Source organism: Podarcis raffonei, chromosome 2, assembly GCF_027172205.1.
Source record: "Podarcis raffonei isolate rPodRaf1 chromosome 2, rPodRaf1.pri, whole genome shotgun sequence".
In the NCBI taxonomy this organism is placed as follows: domain Eukaryota; kingdom Metazoa; phylum Chordata; class Lepidosauria; order Squamata; family Lacertidae; genus Podarcis; species Podarcis raffonei.
The window spans coordinates 81,097,743-81,113,509 of NC_070603.1; the positions used below are offsets into that span (position 1 = coordinate 81,097,743).

The following is a 15,767-nucleotide window of genomic DNA, read 5'->3' on the forward strand; positions in this document are numbered from 1 at the left end:
TCCTATTGTGAATATATCATATGTGCAGATGCTCCTGCAAGCGTAGGCTCACCAAGCCGTGTACCAATCTTTAGGTACTATGTAAAAAAAGTCATCTCATGTCACATTAACTACAATATAAGCCTATTCGGCTGATACCATTTCAAAAGCTCACTTGGCACTGATACTTTTACCTCTTGGGTTAAGTCCTGTCTTTCACCCAATCAGAAATGTATGTATTTCCATATTTATGTTAGGGTCTAAGACATGGTATGGAACTGAAACATGAAACATTAAAATATTTAAACCAAAAGGACTCAGGTGTAAGTGATTTGTGTAGTCTAATTAAGCCTTTTAAAATATATGCGTGCTGATTAAAAAAACTGGCATATCAGCATTAGCTTGCTGCATGGAAGCTAATGGAGTTTACTGCAAAAATCTCATTTATTACTCAAGCAAACAAATAGATTTGGGCCCAACTGATACTGCCTAGCTTATTGGAGCCAACCTGCTTTTCATTAAAGACATCTTGATGGAAGAGACAGAAGAGTACAGAACACTTTTGGCTAAGCAAGGCTACAGAGCTTCCTTGTTCCTTCAGGAGTACTTCCCATGAAGAACTGAATTCTTGCATAACTTCCACTGGCAACTTCACCAATGTATTTGCTAACACAGCAACTTTGTGCTTCACACAAGGGCTCTTCATATACCAAGCAAATTTATTCTATGTTGGTAAATCACAGTATGACAGACCCTATGGCAAACAATCTGAAAATTACTATACTGTACTGGAACCAGTGAGAAAAGTTTGGGGGGGGGAAAGCTTTCTTGTGAACAAACTATAATCATTATTCACAGATGCATCAGAATGAAGTCGAAGTAACTAGAACTATTCTGTTGGGAAACTGAGGGCTAACAGTCTTGCCCTGAGAAGACCCCAGAGGCATTCTAGCAGTGTTTTGCCAAAGGCTCAAGCACACTTACTCTGATCAGCGCCTCATATTACATATCATCTGAATGTCCACAAAAGTACATCATGCTCTTCCATATGTATGTGGGAAGAATAAAAATGTAAAGAACCAACTTGTAGTAGAACTGATGCAGCAGTGCTTTTGCTGTAACCATCAGAAGCTACACATAATTGTACTGAACAATGTGTATACAGTGGTACCTCTGGTTACGAACTTAATTTGATCCAGAGGTCCATTCTTAACCTGAAACCGTTCTTAACCTGAGGTACCACTTTAGCTAATGGGGCTTCCCGCTGCTGCTGTGCTGCCGCAGCGCAATTTCTGTTCTCATCCTGAGGTAAAATTCTTAACCTGAGGTACTACTTCCAGGTTAGCAGACCGAAGTGTTTGTATCTCAAGGTGTTTGTAACCCGAGGTACCACTGTATAGGATTTCAACCCAAAAAATGCAGAACTAATGGTTATTTAATCATGGTTTCTTCATATCTGACTCCCCACCTTCTACTTGGGTAGCCATTTTTATGCATTGGCTACTCAGTCCTTACACCCTAAAAAAGAAATCAGATCCACAGTGCCTTTCTGATATGACAAAGAAATCTGTTCTCCTGACACTGTGATTAATCTATAAATTAAGAAAGGAGTATTTGTGTTCCCATTAGACTTTTCTTTGTTTTATGTCCCTTCTTAATCAGCCATTGAAGTGCCACATCTATTTTGTTGCTGTTGTTGAATCATAGATGGAGGGAGAGGGAAGTGGGGGGAGCAATATATATTCACCCAACGACAATAGGTATCTATCTATTCAGTATATAAAACAACTCAGTAGCAAACTTGACAAAGTTTATCCTAAAGGTATCGGTATTAAACCTTGAATAGCCCTTGTTATTTGTTTCTGCAGTTTTTACCAAGAAATTAATTTGGACACATCTCATCTTACTGGAGAAAAAGTTAGAAATGGTACTCTAATTCAGGATCTTTTATTCTCCTAATTTCTTACCCAAGCCTTCTAAATCTCTCTGAGCTGAATCTTTGGAATGGAATTTACTTTACCAGATTTGCTCCTGGTGTCCTTTGAGATTAATGTACTACTTATATATATATTTTTGTCAGGAGAAGTTTATTTTACCATTTCTTGTGCAACATCATCAGGAGTTTCCTTCTCCAGATCAAAAGTAAACTCAATGGCTCCATTATCTTTGGGTTTTCCTTTCAGTTTCTTAGGATCTTCTACCCAGAGTCTTAAGGCAATAGAGGATTTCCTACCATCATCTTCTTCTGCAAGTTCCACTCTTACCCCAGTATCTTCAGCAAAAAAGGCATGGCTTAGTAAATCTTTAATTTCATATCTGGAACAAGGACAAAATACAAAAACCGTATTAAGGCACTACAGATTTTAATACATTTTAAAACCAAACAAAACTCTGTATCACACAAAAACCAGCAGAGGGGCCTTCAGTAATTAAAACAAAAACTGAAAGAGCCTAACCAATAACAAAGGAAATAATGGATATATTTTAGGAAAGACGCCTGGAGCAAAAGTCTGTCTAATGTTTTCAGGCTCTAACAAAGTTTGTAGATGTACATTAAACATTTGGGACAACATTTTTAGAATGTAAGAACAGTGATGCTAGAACAGTATAAGGAATGCAACTTCTTTTCAGCAGTGACCATCCAACAAGCTCACAAGCATAATGGGAAATCCTCTGGCCTTTTCCTAATTTGTACCTCAGTAACAGATATTCAAAGGTATACTTTCTCAGAACGTGGAGACTCCATTTTGCTACCATGGCTGATAGAACAGAATTGTGTTCCATTAATTTGCCTACAATCTGATTAATTATTTTATTCATTTCTTTAAGTGGATTTATTCATTTCTATTTTATAGAGGCACCATATCAAAGAGGCACTAATTGCGATAGGCATGGCTTTGCCTGGATTACTCTCTTGTTTCTTTGCCCACATCCAGTCCTTCCATGATCGCAAGCAATGGTTTAGAACCTCCACCTTCCCTCTTGAGCCTGATGGGAAAGAAAGGTGGAGCTGTGCATCATCAGCATACTGATGGCACAAAACTCCAAATCGCCAGGTGATCTCACCAGTGGTTTCATGTAGATGTTGAACAGTATAGGGGGTAGGATAAAACCTTGTGAAATACTGTATGCCAATGGCTACTGTGCCAAGCAAATATCCCCCAAAACTAATCCCCAGGAAGAACCCAAACTATTGCAATCTGGTGCCCCTCAAATTAATCTTGTATAGGCAATCCAGTAGGATTGGTCTAGCAAAACCACCAGGAAAACACTCGCCCTGTCTAGCTACCAAGGGAACAGAACTGGGACAGAACCAAACAGAAAAGAATCCAGATCACATGTTTTATCCAAGAAAACTTGTAGGAAAACCCTAAGCCTTAGAGTTGCATCAGCTGGAACTGGATATTCTCCTGTTCTCCTCTCTTTGCCACAAACACAAAAGTCAGTTTAATATCTACTCAGTGATGAAAAAAATTACTATTTGAAACACACCTCTCTTCTTTATTTTTGCAAATGCATTCTCCAATTATCTCCTTAATTTCAGGGTCGGTAACTTTATCAAAACTTGCTGGTTTGACACCCTGCAAGGAAAAACAAATCAGCCTTAGGTCTACTCAGAATAGATTTCAGTTCAAGAGTATTGAATTACTAGCAAACTTACTTTGGGTAGCTATTTGGTCTAATGCAAAACAATAGTATAGTATCTTCTGTAATCATGGTAAAGCAAAGATCAAACTAATTTGAAACTTAAATGGTAGAATTCTTTTCTATGGCATCTTCTGAAATCAACATATGTGCATACAGAACAGTTTGGATCCATAGCAGAGGATTTGCATCCAAAGTGTCCTTTCGCTCAGAGAAGGTATCTTCCACAAGCAGAAGGGCAGCCTGCGATCCAAGCTAATATTAAGAAAATACATCAGAGGAAATTAATGAAGATACTGAGAAGGACAACGGTTCTATTTTCCATTTTAGAATGTTACCAGTCCTCTAGTTATGAGGTTCAACACAGATGTACAACATAACCAGATTTCGAGGATCAGAATCAGATTTGTAGGATCATACACAACCTCCGCTCACACAACCCAGGTTGAACATGGTGAATCTATAGTTCCAAAACATCACTATGTTGTGATTTCTAAGATTGTTGTGAATCAATTGTAGATTACACAGTATTATTTGAGATTAATTTCTATTGAGGTAGCAAAACAGAAAGTTCTAGTGCATTTCTTACCACATCAAGCTGAGGAGATTAACAAGAACCAATTATTTATGCATGTAACAAAGGCATGGTTGCTTTTTCTTTTCTTTTAATGAAAATTAACTGTGGGCTCTATGGTTCTGATAACAGGGTAGGTGGAAATGGGAATGGGTGGGTGTGAAATAGAACCTATTAAACCATTTTCTTAACAGTTATCATGCCCACCCCCAAAAATTGCCCACATACTTTCCTTGTCCTCCCTGTAGGGTTCCAGATGTGTGTTGATCCTAATAAACACCCATATTTATTTTGAACACAAAACAGCTAGTAGGGATAGATTAAGTGCCTATCCTAATGAAATAGTCATTATGGAGAGGCCACTTGACATAAACAGAGGGGGCTGCTCCACACAGCGAGGTATTCATTTTAGCAAATCCTCATATGGGTTTGTTGCCACCTCTATGTGAAAACTGCTCCACTACAAACTGTTTCAACAGAAATGCTTGGCTGAGGCACAGAAACCAACAGCATGGCTGTTGCACACGAGAAAGAGGCTCCTCAGCTGAAACAGTCAGCGCTTTGTGCAACGACCATCTTATGTTAAACTTTCCTTATGCTATTAAAAGGAAAGCAGTTCTTCATTATACTTTTGAACACTTCCCCCCTGCTAACGCTTTATTCATCCCCCACCCCATTGAAGCCTTATTCATCTTTTAAAGAACTGGATCAAAAATATATGAGGGATATGGAATCCTCCTTAATCCTAGAACAGAAGACTAAATGTTTCATGTATCATATAAGACACAATTTCAATATGGTGACATGAAGGGAGAGTATTGGGGAGTGGGGTTAAAATTCTAGACAAAACTGGCAGACTAATGGAAAGTTCTGCTCAACCTGCCATAAAACACAACTCTAGAGAGCAATCAATTGTTTCAAAAATAGCAGTATGGCAGGCCACAGAGATGTTTTATGGCCTACAGAAAAACTCCTGAAGAGTGGGCATTGTTGGTTTTAGGAAACAGCAACTTGTTTCTACCATCTTGGCATTTTAAACCATTTGTCTGTTGATCAGTTTAGTCATCCAATATCACAAGATGACTTGCGACTGGAGGCGAGAGGATTCTGTCAGGACAAGAGAACTTGAAAATAAAAGCTGCCCAGTAAGCATCCTGAGCAAAACAAAACAAAGCAAAAGCTAAACCCTTGACACAATGCCCACCCAAACCTATATATACCAGATGGATATACAAGCTGGTTCATTAAGCCAGTTCTGATTCCTGTCTAGGAAATGTATTATTTTTTGTATTATTTTGTATTATTTTGTATTATTTTTGTATTATTTTTTGTATTATTTTTAAATGTTGTAAGTGCTTCATCCAGTGCTTCATGAATTTTAGCAGCTCATTATCTTTTGACGTATTGGAATTTCAAACAGGGATGAACTTACCAATCAATTTAACTGGTAGTATGGTCAACTAGACCTTCAGTGGAGGGGAGGGGAAGCAATTGTAATCAGCAAGGATGAAAGTTAAGGTCATGCTTTTTGGAAGTGGTTTTGATCCCTATGTTTTACTTAAAGAGGTTTGGAAGAATAAAAATGGGGTTCTATCCATTGCTAGTCCGTAGACCCATTAAAATTAATAAATTAAGTTAGGCATGCCAATTAATTTCAGTAGGGCTACTCCAAGTATGGCTAACATTGATGCCAACCCTTAGTTTCCTGCTAACAATGAGCAAGTGTAAGTTTAATGAGTAAATATAATAATTTCTCCACTATAAAGCACCTATAAAGCTTTATGCGACTTGCTAATTTATTTAAATTTAAATTTAATCAATCAGTTAAAAGGCAGGAAATTAAGCAGCTAAGATTTTTAACTGGCCACGAGCCTAATTCACATACATATATTGGCTTGCCAATTAAATTTCATAACCATTCTCTATCATTGTTGATAGCATTTGGGTTCAGATAAATGTTGTCTACACATTTGAAGTGTGTGCATTTTAGGGGCCTAATACATGCCTATAAAACAGTGGTTCCTTGTGAAAATGGCAACTGTGCCTCTACAACATGATTAGTGGGAAGAATAAGCTGTTGCGCCTTGTGCATTCTGCCTATAATCCTATATGCAAGCAAGGCATGTATCCACACAAAGAGCGATACATATCATGTCACATGTCTTTTTTCTAGGCAGGCTATCTTTATCAAACATCTACATTTCTTCATCCAAAGAACATTCAATTCTACATTCAGAGTTTGGAGCATTGCATTTTCCACTGTGGACAGACTTAGGACAGTCATTTCAAGCTTTGAAAGCATACTTTGTATCACGGAGATTTAATCACTTTATGAAAGAGATCCATTCTAGGCTATTCACAAAGGGCATTAACAAGAATCTGGCATAATAAACTAAATTATGTTGACAAAATGTACCCAACAAGGCAAAGATTTTGTCACATGAAAGAGAAGCACTAATAATTATGACTGGAATGTACATTGTTCTGTTTTCCTAAGACCTAAAATAATTAGCATTTCACATTACTTTGACTCAATAATCATCACAACAGCTCTGTAAGGTAGGCAACTATTATTAGCATCATGTTACAGACAGAAGCTCAGACTAAATATGAAAGAAAGAAAGAAAGAAAGAAAGAAAGAAAGAAAGAAAGAAAAGCAGTTGCCAAGGGCTGTAGATTTGATTAGGGAAGTTATGGAGAATTAAGGACTACTTAATCTGTTTCCCAAGGGCCTTTTTTTGAACAAGATGCTGTTCCACTAAGGGGAAATTATATATTTTACTTTACATGTCAAAAAAATATGGAAACATGAAGAAGACACTGAAAATTTCAGCAGTAACAGGACATTATGATCACTTTTATTTGAGCCATATTGTCTTCTTAATTATACAAAAATGTGACTTAACAATAAAAAAATACACCACAAGTTAAGAGAGGAAATGCCCATATTATGAAGTCACTTACACAGGTTACTTTCCTGTAAATTTGAGCAGCATTCTGGCATTCTGAATATGGATATTCTGAGGTAGCCATTTCCAACATACACATTCCAAAAGCATATACATCCACGGATTCATCATAGTGTTCTTCATACATCTCTGGAGCCATAAATTCTGGAGTACCTGAACATAAAGAAAAAGCATTTGACTTTGACTTAGAACACTTGTCTCTTTGTGCATTTAGAAATAAGTGAATTCATCAAACCCAGAGCTATTGAGAGTTTGCTGTTTGGGATGTCAATGTGTTTGAATGACTTTAATGTTCAGTTTTATCATGATAATGTTGTGTATATGGCTTTGGTATTCGTTGTGTAGTTATTGTATGCCAGTCTGGTATCACTGCTGATAAAGGGCAGCCAACAGATTCAACCAATTGATCAATGAATACACTAGCTAATGCATCACATTGGCTGTGTGATAGCAACCATGCTACATTATTTAACACTATACTTTATATAATAGTTATGCCACTGTGTTCTGACACTACGAAGGAGCACTTCCTACATCCATCTAATGTGAAACCAAGGACTACTACAGAAGCTATATTCTACTGAAAGATTCTGAGCCCATGTGAAAGCCTGAATAAATAGCTTAATTACTGTTTCAAAACTTGGAGATGACAACTTTTATAAATAGGTGATTTACAAGCCTTGCATAATTTTCATTTAGGTAATAATAATAATAATAGTAGTAGTAGTAGTAGTAGTAGAACAGAAATCACATCAGTATAGAACAAAATCCACTCAGAGAGTTAACAGGAGCTTGGTAATTAAGATATGTTATATCAGAACAGTCTTGTCAAACAGGTAACAAACAGAACAATCTCTTCTTCCTTGGAGGCATGCAGCTCACCAACAATAGTGGGATACCCATAAGGAAATGTCCAGAACATTGTAACACAAAGCAATTAGGCATATTGTAAAACATGATGTATAGTATAACTAGAACATAAAAAGATCTGGGTGAGTAGAACGTTTGGTTAATGATGCAGTAAACAAAAGCAGCTGTGCAGAACAACAGAAGAACATGTGTGCATGCCCATAAAATGTGTTTTCAAATATGTTTATGCATCAATTCTTTTTCTGTACATCCTAGGAAAGAGGAGAGAAATGTTATGAATTTAGTAATGTGAAATTGGTTTAAATAAAGAAGACTTTATCCAAGGAATGCTACGGAGAATAAAACACGCAGCATTATTCCATAAATTAACAGTGGGACACTGTGTTTGTCTACTCAAATATTGATCTCAATGGGACTAACTTCCAGATAAGTGTGTGTAGCAGCATATCCTTAGGAAACCTCTCCAGGTCCTGACACCGTTCATTGCTTGCTGCCAAAACTGGGCTCCCCAGATTAAAGCTCCTCAGCACCTTCTCTTTATATACTGGACTGCTTGTTCAGAGTTTCGGTAGTGAAGCCGGAGCATTTCTCTGCCAATTTGCCTCATGCTGGCAGAGTGCTCTCAATACCTTACTTGCCCTATGACAAGGGGAGAAAGCTGCGACAAGATCCAGCATCATCAGCTGCCTTGTTGTTCTTGTTGCCAAGATGCTCATGACCGGCACTGGCACTTATAACCACAGAGCCAGGAAGTACTGTAAAACCGCAGATTTCCTTCTGTGCTCTGACATCAACCCAGCCCAGGCCACAGAGATAGAGAAGGGGTGGCTTTGAAAAGAGGCTGTCCAGGCAGAGAAAGAGACGAGAGAGAGACAGCTCTATGTGAATCCCTACAGACCCTGCTTGCATGTTCCGGGGAGATGTGCCATTCCAAGGATAAATAGTGCCCTCAGGAGAACAGTCTGCTACCACACACAAACAGAGCTCCACTGCAATGTCCTATCAGATTTCAGCCCTGCCCAGACCTGGAACCTGGGGGTTCCTTTGACTCCTCAGAGGAGTAATCGTGGAGCAGAACAATCCCACAGATCTCCATGTTGCATGTCCTGTGGCTGGCTGCTATGCACCTGGTGAAGGCATTCTTAGAGCCATAAGGGACACTATACCTGTTACCCTGCTGCCTATCCTGATGCAGAACAGTCCTGAATGACAACTGCATGTATGTGTCTTCCTCTTTCATGATCAGCTCAATCCCAGATGCTAATCAGTGAAGTTTATGACTTTGCTATATATGTTGTTGTGGACTGTACTCAGTTTCTTGGGCAAGTTGCTCGTTTCCAAATCTCACCACTTTGCCTTCTATTAAATGGGTTTTGGGAACAGCAGCAAATACCATTAGTTTCACCTATTGCTAACCTTGGCTCTGCCTACCACTATTGGCCATGCCCTCCACTGCACCAGGCCCAATGGGCACAAACTACATTGTTTAAAAAACCAGGCTCATCACAAATCTGGGCATTTTTGAATCTAATGGACTCATCCTGACCAGTTCCAGCAACCTCACGAAATGAAACGCAAAGTAAAAAACCATAAAAACTTAGCAGCCAGTATGCCACGGCTAGGATCAAGGTGCTGGTTTTGGTATACACAACCTTATACAGCTTGGGACCAGGAAATCTAAAAGATTCCCTCACCCTGCTGCATAGCCAACAGATCCCTGCTTTCCACAGAAGAGAGCCTCCTGCAGATGCCATCATATCAGGAGGTTCGTTACACATGATGTCAGGATCAGGCCTTCAGTGTGGTGTTACTTGTCCTTTGCAATTCCTTCCCAATGCATATCGGACAGGTGCATTCTCAATTGTCAATTCAGCACCTGTGAAAGGCATTCCTCTTTCAACAAGCCTCCTAAAATCTTTGTCCCAATTGGTATCTGTCATGGAATTGTTTGTGTATGTGCTAGTGTCTTAAACTGTGTTTGTTTTTCTTATAATAAAAAACTATTTGAAATTTGTGTGTGTGTGTGTACATATTTCAAATAGATAATATTTGATTATACACACACACACACACACACACACACACACACTGTATTTTTCGCTCTCCTGGCTTCAGCGAAAGGAACCTGAAGCCTCCGGAGCGCAGCGGGAACTCCCGCCGCGCTCCGGAGGCTTCTGGTTACCTTCACGGAAGCCTGGAGAGCTAGAGGGGTCGGTGCGCACTGACACCTCTCGCTCTCGAGGTAGCTGCCTGAAGCCTCCGGACTGTGGCAGGAGCTCCCGCTGCGCTCCGGAGGCTTCGGGTTTCTTTCACTGAAGGGTAGGTGCCCCTTCAGCTAAGGCGCAGCATCCCTTCAGCTAAGCAGGAGGAGAAATGGAAGGGGCTCCGTTTTTCCTGCCACTTCGCTGAACGGGCGCTGTGCAGAGAGGAGGATTTTTTTTTCTTGTTCTCCCCCTCTAAAACAAGGTGCATCCTACAGAGCAAAAAATATGGTATATATGCAATTCTTCTATCCTTTTCTAATATACCAACTGTTTTATCTATGACATTACAGTGGTACCTCGAGTTACAAATGCCTCAGGTTACAAACGCTTCAGGTTACAAACTCCGCTAACCTGGAAGAGTTACCTCGAGTTGAGAACTTTGCCCCAGGATGAGAACGGAAATCATGTGCCGGCGGCACAGAGGCAGCAAGAGGCCCCATTAGTGAAAACACGCCTCTAGTTAAGAACAGTTTCAGGTTAAGAACGGACCTCCGGAACGAATTAAGTTCGTAACAAGAGGTACCACTGTATATAGTAAGTTGCTTTGGGATACCTCATAGAAAGTGATTCATAAATGAAATAAATAAACAAGCAAACAAAGCAGATAAAACATCAATATAACAGTTAAAAGCAAATAGCCAGCTAAAATAGATTACAATAAACTACAGATTATCTTGAGCGCTGAAGTCCCTTTTTTAAAAAAAATAAAAAATAATTGTTAATCCTGCCAATATACAGTCATCAGAGATGAAGCTAGCCAAGCTTCCCTTGGCACTGAGTTCCTGAGTCAGTTGAATCAGCCCCCCTCCCCCGAGTATAATTATTACTGGTATGCTGGCTCCAGTAAAAAAGATGAAGTAATGTGATGATACCATATACTGAATCAAACTATTAGGGGGACATTAGTTAGCTCTTTGAAGAGCTCAAAGAACCAAAATCTTACTACAAATGCTAGGCTGAGAAAAGGCACGATTGTCCCATCATTGCAGCTAAATTGCACAGAAGATGCACTTTGATTTGGTTATGATTACATTAAGACTAAAATCCTTTACTCACTTGGCTGTTAGTAAGTCTCATTCTGTGCAGCTGACGACTGAGTAGGCATGTCTAGGTTTGCAGCGTAAAGCAATTATGGTAAAAAAACAAAACCATAATTTTAACAAGATGATGGCTAAGTGAAGCCCACACAAAGTCTGAGCTTCTTCTATAACAAAGAAAATTATTTGGGGTTTTTTAGGAAATCCAACAGGATGAAAAATTATGAGTTAGGAAAACCTACCATTCCAGAAGCTGCCATAGGAAGATAATTTTATAGCAGTTGTAAGGCACTTCAACGTAGTTTCCACAAAAATTATAAAAAGTGATTTGTTTGTTTTTTGAGGGTCTGTTATCACTTATCCATGTTATAATAATTTACAGATTTGTAGATGGAAATACCTTGCTTATAAGACTGGAGGAGACAATTGCTAAGGAAAAATGTCTTACCTATTACACTTTTGGCAAATGAAGCTCTTTTGAGAGTTGCCAGACCTAAATCTCCTATCTTCACAGATCCAGTTGGTCCAGTTATAAAAATATTGTCACATTTTAAGTCTCTGTGAATGATTGGTGGAGTTCTAGTGTGCAGAAAATGGAGACCCTTCAGGATTTGCCGGCACCAGCTACGAAGGACTTTTGGTTTCATCACTTTAAATCTCTTCAAATAACTGGAATAAAAACATATCAGACAGAACAAAAATCAATGCTACATTGAGAATTTAAGACCGCACAACAGTGATGTTACATTAATATGTATTTTAGATAACTGCATTTGGTAAAAGGTAATATCTGTGTCTATTTTAGATACTAGATGGAGGTCTTACCATGGATGATCTATATTAACTTAGTCCACTCAGAGCCTAAAACATTAAAGACCATGCATTCAAATGATATGAGGGATCATGTATAATTTGAAACTGATGTGTGAATACCTGCATTCTGCTGGCTCAGGGGAGGGGGAGTAGCTTTGCTGGAAAGTGCTTGCAAAACTACAGATTTGGTGCTAATGTGTGGCAGAAGTCCCTGCTATAAATTTACTGACATCTATCAACTCAAATCTAAGTAATTAAGAAGTAGTGCTGTGGCCTTGAAATGTTGAGTGATGTGTTCATATGTTCATACACCAGGGGGTGGGGGAGGAATATACAGCGTATTCTCATGAGCAGCGGAACATTTATTCTTCTGATGCCATCATCAAGCTGAACATGATCATCAGCATCATAAACCATTAATTAGCATGATTCAGATTAACAAAACAAAATTAACAGTTTGGTATCAATGAGCCAAATGCTTCTTTTCCTCCTCTCTCATCAGCAGAGCATTGGTTTATTGTGGCTTAATAATAAATTCTGTTGACGCTCTGAATCTCTACATTCATCTTTCATGTGTAAAACAGAGCAGAAGAGGAAATAAGGGCAGAACAGCTACTGGTTACATAACAAAACAGACTAGGACGGAAAGGCAGTGAAACTCTGCCTTCAGCTCAGTTAAGATCAAAGACAGATAAGCTATTAGAAGGAAAGATACCTTCAATTCATGATAATGGAATATTTTCAAATGAAGCGAGTGATTTGCCCAAATACCTCATTTGGTAAACTATGCACTGCTCGATTTGTCCAATGCTTACGTTTTCAGGGTTCCAGATGTCATCAGTTCTGTAACCAGCACAATACACCTCTTTCCTTTTAAACACGATTCCCAAAAGTCATAAAACCTAACAATGTTCGGATGCTGAAGACCTTTCAACATCTCTGCTTCCTCTTTAAATCTCTGCCGTTCCACTTTCGTCAGCTTTCGGTCCTGTGTTTCAGAAGAAAATGCTTATTAGTAGCTGGCTTAAGAAAACTGGCTTGGATCTAAGGATCCTACTGTGCTAGCAAAAAAAACAACAACACACATTTCTGCTCACAGGATTTTACCCATGCCTCTAGAAAAGCTGCTCTGGAGCACCTGCTTGACCCTCTGGAGCTGGATTTTTAAAAAAGACACAGGTGGGAAGAAAAATCAACAGCAGCACATGTGAAGATGAGGTACCTGCACAGTAAGATCTTTGAACCTAAGCCATTATCTTCACTATCAGTTAAATAGGAGCTGCTGCAAATATATCTATAAAGGTCAACCATGATTACAAATCTTTCTGGTTTAACATAAGAGCAGAGACCTGAATAATATGAATCAAAAGGTTTATCAAAAGGAATTTTATCCTAATTTTGCCGTAACTGGAACAGCATGCCTTCATTTAATTAAATTCAAAGGCAAAGGGGTATAATGAACCAAGCATCTGATTATCTTAACATATTACAGTTTCTAACCAACATAATAATGTATGATTAGCAGAAGTGATACTCGCTTTATGATTCTAGCTTCAAAGAACTCTCATTCCAGGCCATTTTTCTCTATGACCGTGTTCAGGCATTCACAACTGTGGTTTCCCCCAATATTGCAGCTGAAATATACTCAGAGTCGCGAAGTGATTTCATGCTCTTTATTCAGCTCATAGTGGTGAGGAGGAATGAATGAATGTCCCCTCAAAGTATCTGCTTTATATACATTATTTACACAATGGGCTGCACATGATTGGCTAATTCCGGAATTCTACTGTAAGCCAATCAGGTTGTGGATTCACTTCTATCTGGAGCATGATTGGGTAGTTCCTGCCAACCAATCATACTGCTGCATTGTTCTAGGACCAATCAGACTGCTGCATTCTGAATCCTATTGTTCTAGGACCAATCAGACTGCTGCCTTTTGGATCCTATTGTTCTAGGACCAATCAGACTGCTGCAGTTTGGATCCTATTCAACTCAGTACATAACACCCCTCCCCTCTAAGTTCCAGTCCTGCCCGGGAGGTCGCATTCATAGTCCTCGAGGTACGCTGGCGGCCTACGTGTGCGTTGCGGCCTGGGGTGTTCCCTGGTCCGGGGTTCAGGTTCTGGCTCGTGTTCCAAGGATGCTGGCTGTGATGGGGCTATTTGGTCTGGCGCAACCGGCTCGCTCTGTCGTGGTTCTGGTTCCGGTGTCCTTTCGGCCTCGCAGGTCCTCTCTGTATTTACTGATTCTGCCTCTCCTGCTGGCCCCTCGTGCTCTATGGGCCTCACTGCCCCTCTGTTCCCTTGGGACTCCTCTGACCTTTCCTCCTCCTGGTTTTCTCCCGGGAATCGTCGCCGTATCTGGTCGCAGTGGCGGCGCCAGCATTGCCCCCCATCTGTTAGCACCTCGTACGACACGGGGCCAGTGACCCTGGTGACTGTGGCGGGTACCCATGCTGGGCCTGCCCCAAAATTCTTTGCGTACACTGGGTCCTGGGCCTCGAAGGTCCGGGGGTTCCTGCCTTCCCCCACCACTACCTCATCCTGAGCTCTATCGGGGTGAATGCGGTCCAATCTGATTGCAAGGCGCCGACCCATTAGTAGTTCAGCGGGGCTCCGGCCAGTTGTTGAGCTGGGGGTGCTGTGCTGTGCTAGAAGGAATGTGGCAAGGCGGTACTCCCAATCCCCTTGCGTCATGCGGCGAAGGGTGTCCTTGGTGGTCCGCACCATGCGTTCTGCTTGGCCATTGGTGGCAGGATGGAATGGCGCCGAACGGATGTGGCGGATGGCGTTCTGCGCTGTGAAGGTTTGGAATTCTCCTGACGTAAATGCAGTCCCGTTGTCTGAGACGAGAGTGTCAGGGAGCCCGTGGGTTGCAAACAGCCTGCGTAGTACCCGGATGGCTGCGGACGTAGAAGTGGACGGTACCAGTGCGACTTCCAGCCATTTGGTGTAGGAGTCCACCACTATGAAGAATGTTTTCCCCTGAAAGGTGCCAGCGAAGTCCACATGCAGGCGTGACCATGGTGCTCGGGCGGACTCCCAGGACTGGACTGGGGCCCTTGGGGGATCTGGGCGGGATTCTTGGCAGGCCTGGCAGTGTTTGACCCAGGCCTCTATCTCTCCGTCGATCCCCGGCCACCACACATAACTCCTGGCAAGGGCCTTCATTCTTACTACCCCTGGGTGTGTCTCGTGTAGGGCTGTGAGGACCCTTTTGCGGAGGGGCTGGGGAACAACGACCCTGCTTCCCCATAACAGGCACCCCTTGTGGGCCGACAGTTCATGTTTGCGGGTTGTGTAGCCGGCGAATTCTGGCCCGGGGCTGCTGCTGGGCCATCCCCTCCACACCCAGTCCAGGACCCGGGAGATGACCCTATCTTTCTTGGAATGGTGTGCAACTTCTTGTGCCTGAATGGGGCGGTCGGGAAGCAGCTCCAGGCTCATAACCTCTTGTGCAGGTGCTGGGTCGGGGCCTGTTTCCAGTAGTGGTAGCCTGCTGAGGGCATCCGCATGGCCCATCGCCTTCCCTGGACGGTGAATCAGTGCATACTGGTAGCTGGCAAGGAAAATTGACCACCTGAGGACGCGAGGAGACAGCACTTGGGGGGTCTGCT

The 15,767-nt window shown here is 41.1% G+C and overlaps 1 protein-coding gene across 19 annotated transcripts in view; it reads right to left on the reverse strand.

Annotated features, from left to right (window-relative positions):
- WNK2 (WNK lysine deficient protein kinase 2) overlaps positions 1 to 15,767 on the reverse strand; it is a 112,894-nt gene that overhangs the window by 66,223 nt on the left and 30,904 nt on the right. For all 19 annotated transcript variants that reach the window (XR_008329026.1, XR_008329025.1, XM_053377777.1 and 16 more), the window contains exons 3-7: positions 12,967 to 13,139; positions 11,787 to 12,007; positions 7,163 to 7,320; positions 3,472 to 3,560; positions 2,076 to 2,295 (exon numbers count right to left, since the gene is read on the reverse strand). Coding sequence is in view for 17 of the 19 variants with exons in the window: in XM_053377777.1 (XP_053233752.1) it covers positions 2,076 to 2,295; positions 3,472 to 3,560; positions 7,163 to 7,320; positions 11,787 to 12,007; positions 12,967 to 13,139 (861 nt within the window). In the remaining 2 variants the exon portion in view is untranslated. The remainder of the gene's footprint in view (positions 1 to 2,075; positions 2,296 to 3,471; positions 3,561 to 7,162; positions 7,321 to 11,786; positions 12,008 to 12,966; positions 13,140 to 15,767) is intronic.